Here is a 23,616-nt window from a genome sequence, read left to right on the forward strand (position 1 = left end):
ATATAATCAGTCATAGTATTTGGACAGTGTACAGTACTAGTAAATGTCTATTAGCACACTAAATGTATTTATTAGCTAGCTAATAAATTTGCACTCAACTGACTCAATAAAAGGTTATAATTATGACCGCTGCACTAAATTAACTTGCCTTCTGAAATTTAATAGTGAATTTATACTAATTAGTAACTCATATACAGTTTCAAATCGTTTGATTTAATTTTCCCCACACCCACCTGAACAGAGCTGCACTTTGGAGATGTAACTTTGAACGTCGAAGCTTTACGTCAGTGATGGGCGTGTTTCGTGCAGCCGTAAAGCGCGTTGCCATTGGAGACGCAATGTAGGAAGTAAATTCCACTGCTTGCCGTTCTTGTTTTGATAGCTCGAAGTAAACGTTGTTACACACCTGTATCTGTCTGTATACCTGCTTCGAGTTTCTCCCCGTTGTCTCTGATCTTCATTCGACTTATTTAAACGACACGACGAACTGCAACATCTCGGTCCGTGAAACTGTCAAGGTAAAGAGCCCCCCTTGAACGCTCAGTAACTGTTGTGTTGTTTATTGAATTAGCTGCTAGCTGACATGAGCGCATAAGCTAACTCGATACAAGGTTGTTGGAATCGTTTGATTTGTTCTACCAAAGTGAACAATGTCGCTAGTATTCATGGGTATAGGTTTCGTTTGAACATTAGGGGGAGACCCCACTTTAATCAGGGGTTTGGGCTTCCTCCCCCAACAAATTCTGACTGTCGAACACTTAATTTTGTGTATTTTGTCTACTTCTAGTGGAAATGTCTTTTTGATGTAAAGGAAAATTCAGGTACCAGGGGACAGTTTCAAATATAATGGAGCATAATGCAATGAGGTTTTCAGGCATTCTGTATTGCTTTCCAATATTTATTCTCTTATACACTAGATCTACTTTTCTCATTTAATATGATCCATTCTGATTCAACACACATAAAAGAAGGATAAACTCTTCTGTCCTCTTCTGTCGGGGGAAATAGGGTTCGGGTTATCCTAACCCTAACCTCCTCAAATGTGCATGTGCATATTCTCATTAAATAAAAATTAATTCATTCCTGGGCTTTAATTGCTCGTATACATTTCAGCAAGATTTCTGCTGCTAGTGTAAAAAGACGGCATTTGTCGGAGGCATCATTGCATCTCTGTGTTACAGGATGAAAAATTTGATTTTCACTGGATGAGCATTTTTAATTGGGAAGACACTGTAGAGCCTGAAAAGCCACCGAGCAATTGTATACGTTATTTTGTCACCTAACGTAGATACAAGTTTGGAACTGCAAAAATCATAATTGTTATCATAGATTGATCTGTAACTCATATTTTCACATTCACTTCATCACGTTTTCAAAATGATTGCTTCAGTTTGTGTGTAAAAAAACGTGATAAAAGTAATAGTGTTTTTCTCCAGTGTAAAGAAGTCCTTTGTGTCCTTCCTGAAATCTACACCTATGGCTATTTCAACGTCTTTGCTGACTTAGGTGCACTAACCATGCATACTGTCAGTTTCTTAACCTTACACTACCCTCATCTTTTTTCCATTTTTCATTGACTCAATTTGGATTTAATAGGTATTAACCCATGAATCGCAGTCGGAACCCCCCTCCTCGGGGTCAAGGGGCAGCGCGAGCCAAACAGGTAACAATTGTCATATCTGATAGTGAGATCTGTAAAGATATCTGCTGTTAGTATGTCAGCAACAGGTATGATTCAGCAGTTCCCTTCCTGTCTCTGTGTCTCAGATGGGGCTGCTCCTCGACCTGTCCCCGGATGGAGGGATGGATGATGACGGAAATGACGACGAGCTGGAGGCAGAGCTGCTCAACCTAGTGGGAGGAGGGGGAGGAGGGGGGAGATCACAAGGGAAGAAAGGTGGGGGCAAGAAGGAAGACAAGTCACTAATTTTCTTTTTTTTGTTTTTTTTTTTACAGTGAACTACAGTTTTTCTCTCTTTTTTGTCCATATTCTAGTTTTCAACATTTGATGTTCTTAATAGTGTGGTGCTGCATGTGCCCTGTTTTTTGTTTTTTTAATCAATGTGCAGCTCCTGTTGCCATGGCTGAAATTGAGCGAATGGCAGCTCTTTGTATGAAAGACCTGGACGATGAAGAAATGGGGGATGAAGATTTAGATGATGATGAAGATTTGCTGGTAATACACACACACATACACACACACACACACACACACACACACACACACACACACACACACTTTTTAAATAACTTTCAGGCATATAACTATTTGTGCATTGACTGATAAGTTGGCAGGGAATTTATTGGCACCTACATCTAACACATTTGCTGTTCACAACTTCTCCAGTCTGAACATTTTCTGCTTTGCTTTGGCATACATGATAACAAAATGAATATAATTTGATTCTGGGCGATTATTGATATTTTGCAAACTAAATAATTAACTGAGAACATAATTGACAGATTAATCTATTATAAAAAGTATTGTCAACCGGAGCCCTAAGTTCTTTTACTCCACAGAATGTAATGGTGCAAAGCTTAGTTGCTGAATTGCTATAAATGTTTGGACTGACTTCTGAACTATATAAATTTGCATCTCCATTCATAGGCAGAACTGAATGAAGTTTTGGAGGATGATGAGGAAGATACTCCTGCTCCGACACCTCCTGCCATCACACCGACTGCTCCCAAACGGAGCGTCACATCACATCCTTCCCCTCCAGCTGCTCCCAGTGGTGCATCTGGGTTGGAGTCCCGCCTGTTGGAACGCATTGAAATGTACAAGACAGCCATTTCTAATGCCAAGGCTGCAGGCGAGACGAGCAAAGTACGAAGATATGACCGTGGATTAAAGGTAAAATTAAGAAGAAAAATAGGGGGGCCCCTCATACATACAACCTCATTCCTTAAATTTTGCTTAATTATTCAAAACATACTGTATTTTCACAACATTTGTTTTCTCCATCTCTAGACATTACAGTCCATGTTAACATGTGCTAAGAAAGGAAAGCCAGTCGATGAAGAGGAGATGCCGCCCCCTGTTGCTCTCGGAGGAAAGTCAAACGTCACAGCCGGGTCTGAACCAGTTAAGGAACGAGAACCGCCAGAGCCTATGCTGATGCCCTCCCCTCCCACCAACCAGAAACCTTTGAGGGAAGCTGCACCAGTAGCTCCGAACACTAAGCCACAACATCTGACTCCACCCCAAAAACCTGCTGCTGCCATCACACCAGACACGCCTGTTATCTCTCCCCTCACTCCCAACCAGCCGGATGGACAGCACTCAGGTAAACACACGTATGATCAAAGAGTTTACTTCTCTGGACTGTGTACCAGATCTATAAAAGTAGAGATATGGTGATAGTGATCTAACTCTAAGGAACACCATAAATTCATTTGATCAGAAGGAGTCATAAATGTCATCAGAATATCATACATACTAGTAGGGATTTTTATTATTATTGGTGAGCTTATTTATTATATATTTTTTTAGAAAAAAAATTCTTAGACGATTATTTAAATACACTGGATGATCAATTGTCCTCTCGTCCTCCTGTAGCTAGAATCTAAAAGTTGCTGACTCTTCTTCATTAGAATGATCGGGTCTTCTAACTGCTGATAAAATAACAAGTTTATTATGTTTCTTCTGGCTTTTTTAATTCACATCTTGCATCTGTATTTTACATTATACAAACAAACTTAGTAATTAATTAACTAGATGTGTGACAAAAAAAAATAGACTAAAACAGACACATTCAAATGTCTCTGCTAAATGCGATGTGCCTAAATGTCAAAATGACTTCTTGTTTTGTTTTCTATTTTGACACACAAACACACACACACACACACACACAAACCCGCATTATGCCTTCTCTCCATTCAGAGGTGAAACAGACAGTGTTGTCCAGGCAGAGGGAGTATAAGATGGCTGCCATACACGCCAAACAGAGCGGCGACATTGAGCAGGCCAAACAGCACTACCTCACTGCCAAGGTAATGCCACTGATGTCAGGTTGATCACTGAATAAATCTGCTTGTCTAAAGTTTGGGGAAGAAAGTCAGTTCTAATAATGTTCTCTGCCATTTATGTAGAAGCTTGATGTGATGCTGGAGGCGCTGGACCGAGATGAACCAGTACACCTGAGCTCACTTCCTCCTCCTCCTGGTCAGTGTAACTTGTAGTTAAATGAATACTGTACTTCAAGTTTTTGACTTTTACTCACACTTTACTCAGTTTACTTTAACCCCTTCTTTCCCATTTTATACTCACTGTGGGCTCATTTTTCACTGTCATATAAAGTCCTGCACCTGTATTGAAACAGGACAACCATATCTCAGAGCAGAGAGAACTCAAAAGTCTTGATTGTGCAGTATGACGCAGTTACAATACCATAAATCATAAAAAAATTAAAAAACAACTGTTGAATTTCTTATTTATTTTACAAAAAAGGAAAATGTATACATTTTTCCATATTTACTAATACAGGAAAAAAATGCTGGCTCTGCATCCTGTAGATACTTTTACTACTTACATTTTTAATCTCTTTCCATGCTTGTCTTCTGTCTGCTCTGTTTAAACACAGCCTGCAGTTCAACCCAGTTCAGTCAAAAAGTCTATAAATATTTTTGTCATGAAACTGTTAACAGCTGAAATACTGATGGCTTCTCAGTTGCACCAAGGAACTCAGAATGTTTTGTTTTTTTACACAATCTGATTGGCGCAAATGGTTTATTTGGCCAATTTTTGAATGAGGCATGCAGAATAAATAATCTAGCTGAAATATCACAATTTTAATCTTAAATTTGGTTAATTTTCATGATTAAATGGCACATCACATAATTATTTCATGGACCATCAGAAAGTTGAAAATCTGCTTATTCTTTGTTTTCTGTGTTCTGAGGTATGTGAAAAATAATGATACTGACACTGAAGTCAATTAGTCTTTCAAATGTCTGTGAATTAGGTTTAATAATGGCCTGAATAACTGGCAAAATATGAGGATAAAAAAGAGTTTCTTGATTGTGGAAAATGTTTCTGCAGTCAACCATCCAGTGTGTGTGACTATGGAGATGTCTTAATCTCTCAAGGTGCTCATTACGCAAAACAATCTAGTTTACCAGTGTGCCCTGTATTTCATTAAAGTCGATACTGTAAATACTGCACTAATCTTGCTGTTGTATATGGAAAAAGTAGGCTGCTCATCCACACATAGGAGCTGTATTAGTGCATAACTACTCTTCTTAAATTTAAAGCTACTGTTCAAAAGACCTGGATGAATACACCGTGTCCCAAAAGTTTGTTCTCCCCAGAAAAACAAACTGAATATGCAATATAATCAATATATTCAATAACCAGTATTTCCCCCTTTCACTTTGATCACGGTTTTCAGTCTTTCAGGCATGGATATGAGGTTCTTGAGTATGGATGGTTTTGTCTTCCCCGACTCCCGCACAGCCCTAGAGTTGAGCTGTTTCATGGTGGTCGGTGGTGGACTGGTAAAGATGTGACTGTTCAGGATTCCAAAACGGCTCACAGTTGGGTTGAGGTAGTTTGGTGACCATTCCTCCATACGCAGAAAGCCAGGTAGAACCTCAGAACACCATTGCTGAGTCATACAGGCAGTGTGAGCAGGGGCAATATCTTGCATAATTACCGATTCTGAACTTCTGTTAAACATTTTCCATTCAGTCACAGGCCTCAGTTTTTTCCTCCTGGCCAAAACTGGAATTAGCACCTTTTCTAGAATGTTGTTGGTATAATATTGTGCATTAACAGTGGTAGCTTGAAGCACAATGTGCAGCTCTGAGAGACTTGAAGCAGACGTAACCCCCCCAAACCACACTATGGGCACTGAATTTCACTTGCTCAGAAGACGGCACTTTTTCATGATCATCTCTATAGATATGGTGGTTTTGGCTGTTGGATCTTGGAAATAAGTAGAGAGGACATTCATCAGAGAAAATCCAGGTCTCCCAGTCTTTTGGAGTCAGAGTTATGTACTTCTTTATGAAAGCCAGTCTCTTTTCCTTTTGCAGTTTGATGAGTGGTGGGGTACGTTGCCTCTTGTAAACTTTCAGCTCCAATGTTTCTGTTAAATAACGATGCACAGCGCTCTTAGAAATACCTTTTCCAAGATTTTTCAGCCTCTCACTGAGTCACCAGCATGACTGGTATCTTTTACCCTCCACCTTTCTCATCAGATCCGTGGCTCTTGCAGTTAGGCCAGATGGATGTCCTGAGCGAGGCTAGTCTTTGAAGGATCCTCCTTTGTTTTACCTTTGCCACCATTTTGTACCCAGCAGATACTTCTGCCAAGGGTTTAAGCTACCAGCTGATGAGTTTTTCCTGCATTTTGAAGAGCAATGACTGGTGCACGAATCTCAGACCCAGAGAGTAGCTTTTCCACCCTTATTCCTGGCCGTGGTAGCAACGCCTCCAAACTTTGGTTTTGAGTGTAGCGCATTTCGACCAAGGAAGAAATTTAAATAATGGGACCTCACAGTTTGACCAGAGAAACAACCAGACAGTACTTGATTGACCAGGTGTAACCCATTTTGATGACAAACAATCAAACAGGTTGTCCAGTGGGAAGAATGAACTTCTGGGACATGGTGTAAACACTGAACTCAGGAAGACTGCACCTCTAATACTTTGCACCATAAATACAAGGAATTACAAAAAATTAGTCTCTTCCAGCTGGATGAATTTAAGCAGGTAATGTTTTCAGAGACATAAGCATTTGTTTCTGACAGAATAAAGGTTATAATAGTAATGTATGTCCACCCTTGCACTGATGTCTGATCATCTGCAGGAGAAGTAGTAGCAGAGCACCGTGTACCTCCTCCTCAGTCGTCTTCCAAACCTGCTGCTCCTGCACCTGCCCAGGTGGCCACTGCTGGTAAGACCCCAAGAGCCATGATCCTTCCTTTAAACTAGTTAGTATAGAACAAGTGGTTTTAAAAAAGTGAAGTTAAATATGTGTCTGTTGTTGCCTTGCAAAGACCTGCCAGCTCCCAGCAGTTTGGCAGAAGCTCTTCAACAGAGGATGGACATATACAAGTCGGCAGCAGAGGGAGCCAAGAGCAAAGGAGATGATCGCAAAGCTCGCATGCACCAGCGTATTGTGAAGGTACACACCATCACCTTAAAATACTGTGCTGTTGGTTTTTCCCCAAAATAACTCATACGTAGTGACTCCAAACCAAAAGTACAACTATTTGTTATTCATATTCCTGGCTCTGTGCTGTAGCTTGGCTGTGTTTTTGTTATTTCCCTCAATAACTGATATGACTCATTTTATTTTGACTTGAGATATCCTCTGTTGCTGTGACTGTAACTGTTACTGTTGTTCATTTGACCCACCAGAATGACCAACATTACAGTCTGTTGTTCCCTCATTTCTGTTGAAAGACATTGTGAAAAAGACTTGAAATGACGTTGTTTTGACCAATTGTTTTGTGCATTGTTTTTGTTCGAGTGGAAGCACATTGATGATTTTGATTTCCATGTGGGAGTTATGCCTTTGTACTGTCCCAGTTGTTTTTGTTCGGTTTATCTTTATATGCAGGTCAGCCACTTTTTTTTTTATTTGATTGCAAATAAAAAACAGGGGAGGCTACATGCTTGCAAATAGCCTGTGATTTCTTCTGATTCACGAAGCTGATGTTACATTTCAAAATGTATTTTTTTCAGGTCTTGCAAAAGGAGGATAAGAGTATCTGAGGATGTAAAAACTGAAAACAAAATTATGAATAGTTTCCTCTTTTCCAACAGCAATACCAGGATGCCATCAGAGCTCACAAAGCTGGCCGACCCGTCAGCTTGTCTGATCTGCCTGTGCCACCAGGTAATGTTTTAATCAAGGTGTGTGTCAGGATTTTACTTCTAGGATGATGTATAAAGTTTATTCATTTATGTGTGTTTCTCTTCTAGGCTGTCCGCCACTTCAGGGCTCAGAGGGGGGTCAACAAAACTTCATGGGTGTCCTAGAAACGGCCATGAAAATAGCGAATCAGGATGCAGATGCAGAAGATGAAGAAGAGGATGGACAAAGAGAGGCTGCCAAGGTAAGAACAAATAATAAAGCCAGTGCCAAATGGTCAGATTGTTTCTCTGCAGCCAAAAAAACAGATTGCATTTGGCTTTATTGTGTGCCACCAGCTTCTGCAGCTTCAGTGGCAGGTTATTTAGTCAGTTCTGTTTTCTGCATTGCACCTCTTGCCTAGTAATCAAGTATAATAATGTGGTAACCATGTAAGCCATTTAAATGTAAAATGTATTAAAATGTTTGCTGTTAAGTTTGTTTATAATGTTAAATCAAACTGACAGATTTCTCAGTAGACAATGTTGTACTTTGAAATCTGTTCATATCTTCATTCCATGTGCCTGATGGTCCTGCCTTCTGCAGCCTGCAGTGCGTCCACCTGTCCAGAAAGCAAAGTCTCCGGCTCCTCAGGCCCCTGGAGGCTCCTCAGCTCTAAAACTGGGACCTAAAGGTGTGTTTGCTGTGTGGGTTTCTGAGGGGGGGGAAAACATGGACACACTCGCCTGCCTACACACTCCAAATGTGTCATACAAATTATCTGAGTGTTACACAAGACTTACTTTTACTTCTTTTTCTCTTAATTATCTTTATAGCCCAGCAGCAAGTGGATTTCCTGTTGCTAAGGCGACAGGCTTTTTTGCGAGCAGCACTGCGCTCCAAACAGATGAAGGTAAGCAGTGGAGTTTTTGGTTTTTTTTATTGTTGCTGTTCGTCTGTCTGTTTGTTTGCTGTAGATCGATTTCTTTGCCTTCTTTGTTTTTTGTTTTTTTGCAGTTGTCTTTACCGCAGCTTTGAATCTTAAATGTGTTTCATTGATGCATCTGTTGCTGTTTCATTGTTTTGTAGGACATGACGGGAGCAGCGCAGCACCTCAGACATGCCAAGGGACTGGACCCCATGATCTCTGCTGCCAAGTCTGGCCTACCTGTTGATATCACCAAGGTTATAGACATCTTTTCATGTGCAAATCAGTGACATACAGGGGTTTGTACAGTGTGTGTATGTGCGTGTTGAACAGGTTGCCACAGCTGCACCTGAATGTGTGAGGTGTGTTAGCATGAAATGTGACTGAAATAGAAGGTGATAAGAAGGAAACATGGGTTGAAATCAAAACACTTGGTCTCACCTCTGTGTGTTTGTGTCTGTACTTGTGTGCATATTTTCAGCTTCATTACGCTTTTCATATTTCCTATGGATGCCACTTATCCCATATGATTTTCACTCATTTTGCCTCTCTTTTGTTTAACTTTGCTTCATGTAACTCACTTATTTCTCTATGACTCATCCCCACTGTGTAATTACCAAGAATATTATGCCTGTGCCTCTGTTATTTCGTCTTATTGTCTGTCAGCAGGATATCACACAAGCACAGAAACAGATATTCATTTCTAGACTGACAGATTGGAAACAGTGATTAGATTTTGGTGCAAGCTTGAGCTGGAGTTTTAAAAACTGCGTTGTTAATCAATTTAACTTTTAATTAAATTCATACTCTCTTAGTGCCCTATTGTTTCTTGCATCTTAGTTTTTAGAGAGCATTTTCCCTTTTCCCTGTTCATGCTCTTTTTTTGCTCACACCATTCTCCTTCCCAACAGATCCCAAGTGCTCCAGTAGGTGAGGAGGACTATTCTCTGTCTCGCTCTCGTACCTCCCCTGTCTCCCCTCGCTCCAGCGAACAGTACCGTGGCCTCATGGATCTTTTGCGAAAGCAGCACGAGGTTATAGCACACATTTGCCTTTCTCTTTAAAGGCCATTTTAAGTGAAATCTTTGTTTATCAGTGGCCATCGTACATACTGGTGGTAATAAATGTTTGCGATTATGTTTTTTTTTTTTTTTTGCTTTTCTGGCCATGCAACCTTTCAAAAATACAAGCTCAAATCACAGTTGTTCTATATATTATTGTCCTTGTCTTATGTATGTTTTCTTACCCACACGCTCCTTTGTTTTGTGTCTCAATCAACAGAAATGTCTGAGCTGCTCTCAACAGTTGACACAAGCGGGCAACGTGGCTGAGGCTTTAAAGTAAGACATATTTTTATTTTCACGTTTGCTTATATTTCATCAAACATGTTATTTGCCGCCAAAACCTGCTCATTTCTTCTACTGGAACAGTTATTTTTCTCATCATGAAAAGATCATAGGTGAAAAATATTACAGCTTCTAGATCTGTTAATTGATTAAGCTTGCAAAATTATGGATTAAATGGCAGTCAAAAGCCCAAAGACATGTTATGACCTATTAATTAAATGTGTTGTTTAATTATTTGTAAGTAGTCTTTAGTTAATATACTAATTGAGGTATTTATTAAAGCTCTTCTGCATAGCTGTGGTGTATTTTGTCTACACCGTTACTTTACTCTATGTTATCCGTTGAGTACCTCATTATCATAATATATGCGGTGAAACTTTCTTGTCACACTGAATATTTTGCACATTTTCTTCACAGAGATTTTTTCACAACTTGCACATACATCTAACTGTAACACTTCTCTTTTTAACTCATCGCTGAAGGGTGTGTACTGCTTTTTCTTCAGCTTTGCTTTGAATAATATTACCTATACAGTGACCATTTTACTTTCACAGATGATGCCCCTAAATTTCGTGTTTAATCCTGGTTTTAAACATGAAGTAATACGTGTGTTTGTTTTACTCAGTAGTAAAAACGCTGTTGGCTGTCTGACAGCGTGACTGCTGTCTGTGAAATAATCGGACTTGTGGTGTTTCAGGAATCAGACCATCCTGTGAGGCCGCAATGTGAGTCGTGTTGTGTTTAAGCTCCATGTCTTTCTACAGGATGGAGAAATTAATTGAAGAGTGCACGAAGAGCATAGAGATATTGAAGAATGCCCATGCCAAGGGTCACCCGGTTCCCAAGTGCCGCACAGAAGAGAGGACCTTCAGCTCTATCAAGTCAGCAGCAACCTCACACAATATAGTTTTCAATTCATAACAGATATTATATAATAGTGTATTGGATGTCAGTTTAACACTTTGGTGCAGACTAAAATATCCCTGTGGATTGCCATCACTTTTTTTTAAACATTTATCCCTGAGGATGAATCATACTTTGGTGATCTCCTGACTTTTCTTCTGGCATCACCCACAGGTTGACATTTATAGCTGTTAGTGAAATATTTTAACAGTTGCAGGATGATGGTAAATCCATTATCAGGTCAGAGAGCACTGACACCTCTTGTTTGGCTTAGTTCACAACTCAGTGACAATTCTTTGTAAACCAAATTTATGGGTTCTCTTTCAAAAATTGTTGTTCACCGGTTTTTATTTCAATTTCAAAAGCTTAAAAATTGACTTTAACCCCCTGAACCCTGATCAGTTTCTGAATTTTGTAAAAATTTTTTTGCTCCTGTCACAATTTTACTCACTGTAAGCTAATATTTCACTGCAGTTTAAATCCTGCACCTTTATGGAAACAACACAGCCGTGGAAAGAAGCAGACAGAGCTTAAAATTTCTTTTTTGCAGTATAATATAGTTATGAGGCCATAAATCATTAAAAAAAAAGAAAAACAACCTATTACATTTCTTTGATTATTTATTTTACAAAAATTAAAGAAATGAAAAATGGAATCTACATGTACAACATTTTTTAAGGTGCCCACAGGTGTTACCGATACTGAAAAAATGCTACCTCTACATAATATAGATAGTGTACAACTTACATTTTTAGTTTGTTTCCATACTTATCTCCTATCTGCTCTGTATAAACACAGCCTGCAGTTCATCCCAGTTCAGTCAAACTGTGAATTTTTGTCATATGACTGTTAATCACTGCTGAGACACTAATAGGTTCTTAGTTCTATGAATGAGCTCGGAATTGTTTCATTTCTATTACAGAATCTGATTAGTGAAAATGGTCTTTTTTTGTTCAGTTTTTAAATGTGACATGTAGAATACAGACATTTTGTAGAAATATCACAATTTAAGATTAGTCTTTCTAATTTTCACAATTGAACGAATCATCACATGATTAATTTGTGGAAAGTTGAAAATCTGATGCTTCGTTCTGTTTTTGCAGTTTCTGGCAATGACAAATGTGTAATTTTGCCATTAAAATAAATAACATGCTCTCCATTCTGGCCAGTGGGCTTTGGGGCTCAGAAGGTTAGGTCTGGCTTTAGTGTAATGAGCTGCAGGTTGTTTGACAGATTTTTTTCATTCCGAGAATTTCTACAATATAATTTCTGAAACTTTTTTTTAGCCGACTTGTGGTATTATGTCCTTATGCCCGAACATAGAAAACCCATCCATCAATCACTAGGTGATCGGAGTGTCTGCTTCATTGTGATTTAAAACAATATTTTATCAGACTCTGTGAAGTTTGTCCTTTAATTTCCTACACATGCATCAGTTATTTAATTCTGAAAACAAATTACAGCAGCATTAAAAGGATTGCTTTCCCAGACTGGAGTGGTCGATGAGTCGGAGTGAGTCACTGTGACTCACTCTGGCTCTGCTCCAGTATCATATCAAGCTAACAGCTAGGTGACTCTGGCAGTGACTCACTCCACAGTTTGAGTTGTTTATCTCTCAGTGATGCTGTCTGTCGCCTGTAATGCTGGTTCTGAGTGGTCATCGGTCCTGCTTTTGCTCCATAGGGTCTACCAGAACCTGACACTTAATGACCTGATACTGTACATCATCCGAGGCATCAACCTGCCGGCTCCCTCAGGTACTGAAGGCCTCTGCATCTATGAAAGGACCAGGCAGTACTCTGTCATGTCTATGTGCACTCACGCCTCCTGCTCTCATTACAGGTGTCTCATCTAATGATCTGGATGCCAGTGTGAAGTTTGAGTTTCCTTTTCCCAGCGCGGTCAGAATCTTTCACTCTCACAGTGATTGCAGATGTTTCACTGACTGTGTATGTAGATGTGTTTTATTAAATTCATTTTTGTGTGTGTGTGCAGGAGGAAGCTCAGAGGGACAAAACCAGCACAGTGAAGAACAACAGCAGTCCAGAGTTTAAAGAGCAGTTCAAACTCAACATCAACCGTGGCCACAGAGGGTTTAAACGAGTCGTCCAATCCAAAGGCATCAAGTTTGAAATCATCCACAAGGGGTAAAACACAGCTGCAGCGTTAGGCGCCCATGTTTTTCTGCCTGGTGTATTTCTACAGTGTAGTAAATTCTCAGGTGCAGTGTTTCAGTTTCATGTTTAATATTTCTTTTTCATTTGCAACATTCTGAATACATGTGCGGTATTTTACTTTCATCTACAACATTGTCGATGTAATGCGCAATATTTTGTATACATCTCATTCTTCAGGTTTAATGTTTCATTATCGTGTGTAATATTGCTTATTGCCTCAGTATAATTTCCAGCATTACATTTTACTCTTCTGTTGTAGCTCTTTTAGCTTACTTATTGTATTTCAGTAATGTATCATACTTATATCTACTTTTTAAGCACTCCATTTCTTATGTCTTTGTCTTTTCTGAGCAATAGGTGGCACAAGAAATTTCCTTATATAACTTAACTTGAATCCTAACTTAACTGGAAACTGAAACTTCACTTTAACTTTATCTATCTCTGTATGTTGTAAATGTCATGTCTTTGTGTTCACAGAGGCCTATTTAAGACAGACAAAGTAGTGGGCACTGCCCAGCTGAAGCTAGAGGCTCTGGAAAACCACTGTGACTTCAGAGAGATCATAGAGGTGAGTTTTAATCACATTTAACACATACACTCATGTATGCAGCAGATCTCTCCAACAGTGCGTGTGTGTTTCGTAGGTGATGGATGGACGTAAAGCTACAGGAGGCAAGTTGGAGGTGAGAGTAAAGATCAGAGAGCCGCTATCAGGAGTCGATCTACAGCCGGTGACAGAGAAGTGGTTGGTTCTTGAGCCGGTCTCCTCGCTTTCGCCTCCAGAGAAACAAAAGGAAAGAGTGAGTAGAGTTATCCATTAAACACTGGGAGAAGTTACAGTTTCATCAAAGAGCTCAGCCAGGTAACGACATAGAACCTTGATTTGTGCTGTGAAAAATACTGACCCAATGTGCTCAAAAACTGGAAAGTTGTTTGTCAGAACACAAGTGGTTGTTGTGGCTACAACAACATCCATTTTAGAACTGGCAACGTGACCATACCCTCCAGTCGGCCAGATGTCCGGTGGATTGAAAGTGGACAAGATTTGAACTTCTCCCTCAAATTTTCCTTTCCCAGGTGGTTTTAGTTTAATCTTTTGACACATAATCAGTTGGCAGACATTTGTGTTCACATTGCTGCATTTCTCATTGGTTCAGCCTGAAGTAACACCATAAACACCTTTGAGAAAAGATGGAAAATGTAAAACATTATCTCTAACTGAATGACATTCATGTCTATCTAGTTTCCTTTTATCTGTTTTACACTTGGTTACAGTGGACAGGGTGATATATGGATGAAAACACAATGTGACGACACCCAGTGGATTCAAGCTTAGAGAATGAATCAAACATGAAGCATCTTACTTAAAGAGGATATATTATACTTTGCCTTATTTTCTGTCACTGATTTAATGCTACAGTGTCGGATGTTCATAATTAGGCAAGTGTTTGTAAAAGCTCAGCCTTCATACAGATCTGAACGCGTGGTTTTCAACATTTTTTGGCTTTCATGACAAGCCAACATCAGCTCATCACACATTGCTTTATTTAGTCATCTGCCCCAGGCACAGCGCACCCACGAAGTCAAACTACAGTGTTTTTAGTAAATGTATGCCCTACTTGAGTAGTTTTAAAGGCATTAGTTGTCCTCCAATGTTCAAATAACTGATGGTGCACAGATACTATACCATCGTTTGGTGACAGCAAAATACTAAAGCTTTGTTTCCTTTGTTTTTCACCAGGTGTTTTCCACTTTAGTCTGCATTTTTACACATTTCCCCCACTTAGACATACTAACGTTGGTACATACAGATTTTTTTTGCAATTAAAAGACTAAATCTGTTCTTGTGTCGCACAATAAGCAGGTAATGAGTATATTTATACAAAACAGAGACATCTTGCTCTAGTCACTGATTTTGTGACTGTTCGTGCTGTCAGCTCTCACGTGGGATCAGATTCAGACTTGAATGTATACAAAAAAGATCAGAAACAAGAAATTATGTTGTGTAGGTATACATTTGTTTTACAGTTTCTGGCAGTTATTGAAGTGAGCTTAATGTGTCCTCTTAAAACATCATTCCTCAAATAAATAACTGATAAATTGTGATTAATACAAACAAATAATGCAGGCATAAATGCCACATCTCCATCAGGATTTCATCCTGGTTGTTTGAGATTTTATTGCCACTCCTTTTATTCCATCAGTTTGCTGTGCCCTCTTCTTCTGATCTGACTTGAGAATAAGGATCTACAACAGTTTTATATTACAAAACCAGCTCCTAACATTCGTGTAATTACACTGCACTTTCTATCTCATTTTCTGTTATTGAAGTTCTGGAAGTTGTTTAAAATTTGCATTTGGATGGAAACCTGATGTAGGACAGCAGGCTTTTTGTCACACCTTCAAGTGTGGCCAACACTTTAGCCTTTAGATGTGTTTGGAACACAAACTTGCTGATTTTGAGCTTTAACCACCCTATTATTTGGAATAATTTGCCGTCATCCTGCAGCTCCTTTGCAAGGCTTATAAATGTAGGCATTACAAAAGCAAACACCATCGACTTGACTGCATTTACACGCACTTAGCTAAACAAATTACACTTAAGAAACCTTGTTACGGCAGCAATCAGATAATGCATCAATATGCACAGCAGTAACCTGGTTACACAAAAACAGGAGGACACAAGTTGATTGTCTCCACCCCATTATCCTTGTGTAAAGCAAAATGACATTGCTCAAGTACATGCATAGACGAAAGTCTTGTATCCTTTCCGTGCATTTTTTTGTTGTTGTTTTTGTTGATGATTGATCTGCAAAAAAAGACACTAGGAGTCTCATTCGTCATGAATTTTATCATGGAAGATAGAAGACAATCCACCTTCCCAGCATGTTGATAATCATTTTCTTCAAAGACAACTTACCAGGCTACTTCAGACACATGTGCACGTTACCATTTCTCATTCTTATGTATATACATGGCAAAGAAATTTGTATGTGTCACGAGAAATTTACTGGGAGATGTGAGGTAGTTCTAGCCCCCTACCAATAATACGGACTCCAGGTTCTTCATTTGTGTGATAGTAATAAATAGGCTGACTAAGGGGAGACACCTTCGCAGCAAATCCTGGTTCAAATCCCAGTCGGTTAGAGCTGTACTACATGTCACTTCCCATCTGTCTTCTCCTGTATTTCCTGTCTCTTTCCATTGTCCCAATCTGGAATGACAGAAAATGCCCAAAATTATTTTTTAAGAAAAAATCAGCTTAATGGAACAAACAGTCTCCTGTTTACTTAAGAGCATGTAGGTGATAAATTAATAGTGTCAGTTCAGTGAAGACTCTGTTTGTTTGTCTGAATCAGGCTCCGTCTCCTCGGTCTAAACCCAGAAATGAAGCGAGCAGCAGGAGCAGTCACCCCAACAACTCTCCTCCTCAGTACAAACTCCACAGCTTCAGCCTCCTCAACTATGACAAGGAGCGGCTGGAGAGGAGGGTAAGTCGGTGTGTTGTGTGGTCTCGGCCTGTCGACAACACCCATTTCTCTAATGCTTGTAAAGGCCCGAGGCGTGAAGGTCTCGTCACTTATTATGCTTGTCTCTCAGATGGCAGAGTACCGAAAGAACCGGCGGGATCCTCCACCTGACGTCCTCCATCAGTACAAGGAGGTCACACACAGACTGCAGTGGCAGAAAGCACAGCTGGAACGAGCGTCTCCTGCTCTGCTCACAGGTAACAGACAATGAGAAAATACATTCGTGTGTACGTTGGGGATCAACTGATTATCAGGCCTGATTAGCTGCATTTTTCACTCACTAACCGTTCACCAATTAATATATTAAATGTGCTAATTTGGCTCTGATGCAGCTGCCTCACTGTCTGTAGTCTAGCTGTGGCCTCAACCAGTGTTCCATGCACAGTGTTGTCTGGTTGGTTACACGTTATTAGCAACAGCCAATCAGCACTGAAAGCTGCTGTTTAAAGACAGGAACAAGCACATTTGTAGATCAGAGCAGCTCTGGTGAACTAGCAGAGCTGTATTTTGAAAGTGAAGTAGCAGATGTTGCTCAAGTTGTAATAAACTCTTCAATTACAAATCTGTAGGACTTCCTTTTTCCACCTGAGAAATATTGTGAAAATCAGGAACATCCTGTCTCAGAGTGATGCAGAAAAACTAGTCCATGCATTTGTTACTTCTAGGCTTGACTACTGTAATTCCTTATTATCAGGTTGTCCCAATAGCTCTCTGAAACATCTACAGCTGATCCAAAATGCTGAAGCCAGAGTACTGACAGGAGTTAGCAAGAGAGATCATATTTCTCCTATATTGGTTTCTCTTCATTAGCTTCCTGTTAAATCTAGAATAGAATTCAAAATCCTTCTTCTGACATATAAAGCTCTTAACAACCAATCTCCATCATATCTTAAAGACCTGATAGTACCATATTATCCTAGCAGAACTCTTCGCTCTCTGACTGCAGGCTTACTTGTTGTTCCTAGAATCTCTAAAAGTAGAATGGGAGGCAGAGCCTTCAGTTATCAGCTCCTCTCCTGTGGAACCAGCTCCCAGTTTGGGTTCTGGAGGTGGACACCCTCTCTATTTTTAAGACCAGGCTTAAAACCTTCCTTTTTGACAAAGCTTATAGTTAGGACTGACTGGGGGACCCTGACGGGGTGAGCTGGTGTTTTCATTTGCAAAACTGACTTCCCCTCTTGACGTCCCTTTAGTTTGCCCCTAGTTATGCTGCTATAGGCCTAGACTGCTGGGGAACCTCTCTTGATGCACTGAGCCCTTCTCTAACTACCTATGTATTTACTATATATACCATTATTGCATTACATTCACTCTGTTTCTTTCTGTGTTCTTTCTCCGAGTGTCCCTGGTCCCTGAGCTGGATGCTTCAGATGTGTGGCTGTGTTTTATGGTCCTTGTGTCCCCCCCCACCTCTCTATCTCTACCCCTCTATCTGTATCCCTCTATCTCTACCTCCATCCCTCTATCTCTCCCTCTCTACCTCTTCTGTCCCTCTCAACCCGCCCGGCCAGCAGCAGATGGGTCCCCCCACATTAGAGCCGGGTTCTGCTCGAGGTTTTTTTCCCTGTTAAAAGGGTGTTTTCCTTGCCACTGTCGCCTTTTGGCTTGCTCTGGGGGTCAGGCATATGGGTTCTGTAAAGCGTCTCGAGACAATTTGACTGTAATTGGCGCTATATAAATAAAATTGAATTGAAATTGAATGTCACGCAAGCATGCTCAGTTCCTCGTTACAGTGAAAATGCTCGAATAATTTACTTGTTGGTGTAATTGCAACCGGAACCCATTTGCTAAAAGTGCTAAGCTAAAACTCTTACCAAGAGGTCTGCTGTCAGATCTTTGGCTAATGCTATCTGGGGTGCCTGTATCATCTTTCTAAAGAGAGATTAATTTTAGCAGTCTGCTTTAACTGAACTGAAATACGCCTCTCTAGCAGACACACAACCTGCAAACACTGAACAAGAAGCACAACCATCAAATTAGGAAATGAGCTACTTTCACAGTGACTAAGCGTATGCTAACAGCTAATGACTAAGTTCAGGCAGCTACAGATTACCCTGAAGCAGTGCCTGGACAATAAGATTAGGATCTTTGTGGGCAATAAACGTGATAGAACCGTGAAATATTGACAAAACAGAAGAAGCGCAGATGTAATTGCATGTGAGAGGAGACAAACTGTTCAACCTCAATAAGTCGATCTCACAGAAACAGAAGAGCGTCCTAGCGTCACATGTCACTCTGACATCATCACTCCTGATTTTGTAGTGTATATTTAGTTATAGGAATCATTATTAATGAAGTAATCTTGTTACGAATGAGTTTCCCTGCTATCACATGCTGTTAATATGTAACAGTTAACGTGTGTCGGTTCCAGACATCAGTCCTTCTTGATGACCGATATTCTCCATGAATAACCCATCAGAGGATCCCTAGTGAACATTATAAATACACATATCTTGTTTCTCAGCTGTTATGCATGTAACTCACATTTCCCTTCACCACCTATACAGAGTATGAACATGTGCTGCAGCGCTTCGTCCAAGGGCTTTCTGACTCTGTGAAAAAATACTCCAGCCAAGGCAACAGGGTGAGTCCAGAGTCAGGGATGAATATTGAATACAAGCACTTGTGTGTGTCTGTGTGTATCTTACTGTGAAGATTTTTCACTCTCTTTGTATAGGATGCTGCAAAGGATGCACTGGGCAGGTTGAAGATGGTAGAGAGTGAGGTAAGAGTGGCTATGTATAGCAGCTGTCAATATAAAAAGTTGTATAATCTTTGTGCGTATAAATACAGTCTATGTAATGTCTACACTTGTTCTCTCTGCTTTAGCTGGAATCGCTGAAAAGGAAACGGACTGGATGAGAAGGAATAAGGAGGCAGAGACTGGGCTGGAGTACTGTTATCTCTCCCTCTAATACACACTCATACAAACACTACAGTGGTACAATAATCACCTTCAGCATGAGTCTGTGCTGCCAAATGTCTAAGACAACTGCATGAACCAGCCAACAAATTCTGTCTGCCGCTCCTATAACTTGTGTCACATGTGGTTAGTCATCTGCCCCAATAATTAAGAGCAAACTGAAAGGGACACAGAAATTAAAGAAAACGTTAAATGTGTAAAGAGCTAAGGGAGATGTAGACTTATTTGCACTTAAACAAATCAAACACTACAGAAAAGTATGACTTTACATGTATTCTGTTAATCGCTTTCTTGATTCCCAACTTTCCTTTGTGAAGTGTTGGTGAAAGCATCGTTAATGTTTTGCATTTGACACCAGCTGAGAGTCTTTTGGTGTCCAAAGATGACCAAAAAAAATGTGTGTGTGCATGTGTGTGCGCGCTCTGAGGTGTGTTTAACCCGTGGACTGAGGTGTTTTTAACCCTTTTCCCCGTATTTTATGTGTATAATGAGCTTAATCTAATCTGTCTGCTCCAGTGTTCCCAGATTACAGTAATCTGCTCCGTTTGGAGTGCTGTGATATGAGAATAAAAAAAGGGGGCTTCAGGGTGTCGCAGCCTACATCCCATAATGAGGGATTAGTGTTTATGTCGCCAAGGAGACGACTAGATCAGACGTAGAGTCGCCTTTAGAGGCTGGGAAGAGGGGGTGTTAATAGCGTGCCATGAATGTGGTAGAAGCTTAGCTTTGCTGAGGGATTGCTGCTCCTTCTTCATCAGCTGTTTCTTCTTTGTTGTTTTCCTCATCTTCACTTTCGTCATTCTAATTCCTTTGCATATATTCAGAGATTATTTAGAGTCTTGAGTAATAGGTCATCCCACTTGGAATTTATTTAAACTCCTAAACAATATTAAGTCCATTGTGCTGTCGATTAGAAAATAATTAACAGCTGCTGCATCAGTGTGTTGTTTTTTTTTTTTTCCACAGAGTTTGGTGGACATATTTTCACAAAAACAGACTGTCCTGCTGAGTTCTCCAGTAGCAGCACAGTGGAGGCTGGAAAGTCTGCCGACAGGATAGCAACCCAATGTGTGTCAGTGTGGCTAGGTAATTGCTCATTTCTATTTCTGTTCCCTCACAGACGTCCCTGTCATAGTCGTCCTCTCTACATTATACTTACATTTTTGAGAATGAAGTCAAGGGGACAAAATAGAGACAAAACAAGTAAAACTTTTTAACATGTTGTTTGCAGCTGATAAATGCACAGAAGTTATTTTCATTTGCCACAACTACACTTAATGTACAAAAATCTGACAAACGCATCATATTGCCGCAGTGTTTTTTGTGCTCCAGTTAATGCTGTAGACAGATGTTTCCTCTGCGTGTTCGACAACCTGACAGCAGATTCTGCAGATCCACATCGATTGCATGCAGCCAGGATGTAGCAGACGACTTTAAATGAGCCTTACTGTATGTTTGAGCTCTGGTGTTGATGATTTCTCCACTAATAGTTTTTTTTGGTCACATGACGCATGAGATAATCGTGTGTTCGCACTAATCCACCCGCTGTCTCACTCCATTAACAAATAATCCTGGTTAAAGTTGGCCCTCCATGATCTGTGGTGATTTTATGTGACACTCCTTCCCCCACTTTCTTCTGTTTTATCAAGAGAGGATATCTTCTGACTCTTCACCTGATATTTTTAGTGGAAAGACAGATAGATAAACCTCTGCCTGCCGTGGCTTTGAAAACTTAAGTTTAACTCGGAATGGCAGTTAATGAACTATGGCAATCAATGGGATTTCAATACAACACAGTTTCTTTGGATGTTTTATCTGGTTTCTGTTCATCTCTGTGTGGCACAAAAATCACTTTGCAGACTCTTAAAACTTGAGTTGGAGCCAAACAAGTCTGCATTAATGTTTGTCAGTGTGATGCTTCCAGTGCAGTAGTGTAGTTTAAATGGAGATTTATTTGAAAAGCTCAGCATTAAGAAAGATTTAAATAATGTAACTCTGACAAACGGTGATGGTGACTCAGTGGATTACACAGTTTATGCAATTTTCAAGCGTTTGCTAATGGTTTTCATATTGCACCGAAGTGAATATAGCCCAAAGGCTGCTTGAAATTGTACAAAAAAACTGAGGCAGCAGCTGATTATTGAGTAATCCTCTAATTATTTTTTTTGTTTAATGCAACACAGTTTCCTAAAACCCAAAGCCACCTCTTCAGATTTGTTTGTTTTGCCCAGCCAACAGCCTAAAACCCTGAGATATTAGGTTTATTCTCCCACAAGAAGAGATAGACACAATTTAGCAGCTGAAACAAAGGAAACATTTGGTGTTTTGCTTGTAAAACGACCTAAATTGTTAAATAAATCATGCCAGATTTTCAAAGACTACCAACCACAGGAGCTGTTACGGACAGTAAGCTTAGTTTGGGCTAAAAATGTGCAGAATCACTGATGGGGTCAACAACAAAATGGTGACAGTGTAGCTCTGATATGAGTCTGTGTAGCAGCTGCATGTTTTAGCCCAAACAAAAAGGGCATCTGCGCGGCACCCCCCTTTTTTTTGTTGCCCCAAACACACAAACACACTCCTGCCACATCACCCCACTCCTCAAATAACCTCGTGGCCTCTGAGGCTGTCCTGTTGTCATGGCAACAAGCTCATCAGCATTCAGTGTGGTAGCTGGACGGTCAGGACCCGGCAGAGGGACATATTGTTAAACTTTGTCCTGCTGGGGACTCACACACACACACACACACACACACCTTCTTTCTCTTTCTGTTTTTAACTTTTTATGTCTCTCTTCTCTTGTGTATCGTTATTGATCTGTCCAGGTGGATTGTTTATCATTATTGTTAATACTTTTTCTCCTGATCAGCTGGATTACATGTATTCATCTGTTTTTGTTATGTTAAGTCATGTAAGGGCAATCAGTATAAATGTAATATTTATATATGATAAATATAGCACGTAATATGCTCTGTCTCTATTTTTAAGTGTAAGTCATGATGATTGGTGCAGCTCAGAGCAGGAATGTATGAAAGCCTGATTGTTCAGCCTTTACTACCTAATGTATGAGGTTGGTGTTAACATGAGTAAAACGGTGAAACAGCAGCGAGCTTGTGTCGTCTTTGAACTTTAAATATCCAGACCTGAACAGATATTTAGCGTTTGGATGGGACATGCTGGGACAAATTTTTAAAAAGAAAAGTACCTCCCTGATTTCACCCCTTAAAAATCATCTTTGTGTATCAAAGTTATATATTTACAAGCTTTTTTCCTACAATGCACTGGCTTAGATGAAACCCTACACCATTGCCACTTTTAGAGTATGTGGATATCTGATATGCGGATTGTCTCTGCCTCTTTCTCCATCCATGCCTCTTCAAGCACACCAACACACCTATGATGCTCCCCAAACACTGTAAAACTACTCTATTCCAATTCATAATATTGGAATAATCCAGCCACACATGATAGAAATAGTGACTGACGGAGTGAAAAGTTCTAAAGCTTTTTTTTAATTTTCATTGTTAGAAAAGAGTTGCATTTAGCCAGTTGTGCACAAAACTTTTTGAGTCGTTTAACTAGTGACAAATTGTCCACCACTGAGTTAATCTACACCCTTGTCAGATGTGGCTATAAAGGACAATGATCACATAGTGTGACCAGTGTGACTGTAAGAGTTCGTCTTAAAATACAGCTTTATTCAAATTTCACAGAGAAAGACAAGAACCGACTGTTGTCAGTCTGAATGGTGCTTGTACGTCAGTCAGTCACTTGAATATTCACAACTCCACCATTAGTCTTTTAAGAAATTGTTTCAGACAGCATGGTAGTATATAATAATGCCCATCTGCCACGAGATGCTCTACATGGAGATGTCAGAAAACATGATCCTGTTCCCCTAAAATGTCAACTTCACCGAGTCTTTCAGGAAGAGAAGGACAACATTCCATCGAAAACCACAGATGTGTGAATCATTACTGACTTGTGACTGTTGTAGAAATGCTCTG

General features: G+C 39.9%; 1 protein-coding gene across 2 annotated transcripts; it reads left to right on the plus strand.

Annotated features, from left to right (window-relative positions):
* The first annotated feature begins 333 nt into the window (after window positions 1-333).
* cc2d1a (coiled-coil and C2 domain containing 1A) lies at window positions 334-22,714 on the plus strand. Of its 2 annotated transcripts, XM_023275236.3 has the most exons (29): window positions 334-518; window positions 1,597-1,663; window positions 1,768-1,897; window positions 2,070-2,176; window positions 2,609-2,854; window positions 2,972-3,287; window positions 3,884-3,993; window positions 4,093-4,165; window positions 6,813-6,899; window positions 7,003-7,130; window positions 7,775-7,847; window positions 7,934-8,067; window positions 8,409-8,496; window positions 8,639-8,715; window positions 8,892-8,987; window positions 9,642-9,764; window positions 10,012-10,070; window positions 10,841-10,957; window positions 12,663-12,736; window positions 12,822-12,880; window positions 12,975-13,126; window positions 13,634-13,724; window positions 13,801-13,956; window positions 16,516-16,647; window positions 16,757-16,883; window positions 19,194-19,270; window positions 19,364-19,411; window positions 19,516-19,579; window positions 20,576-22,714. In XM_023275236.3, the coding sequence occupies exons 2-28, from the start codon at window positions 1,607-1,609 to the stop codon at window positions 19,546-19,548; spliced, it is 2,970 nt and encodes a 989-aa protein (XP_023131004.2). In that variant the 5' UTR covers window positions 334-518; window positions 1,597-1,606; the 3' UTR covers window positions 19,549-19,579; window positions 20,576-22,714. The 2 variants fall into 2 exon arrangements, with proteins under 2 accessions (XP_023131004.2, XP_054866105.1); XM_055010130.1 differs by having other exon boundaries at window positions 19,516-22,714.
* Window positions 22,715-23,616: the final 902 nt, after the last annotated feature.

This window comes from Amphiprion ocellaris, chromosome 4, assembly GCF_022539595.1.
Source record: "Amphiprion ocellaris isolate individual 3 ecotype Okinawa chromosome 4, ASM2253959v1, whole genome shotgun sequence".
Lineage (NCBI taxonomy): Eukaryota > Metazoa > Chordata > Actinopteri > Pomacentridae > Amphiprion > Amphiprion ocellaris.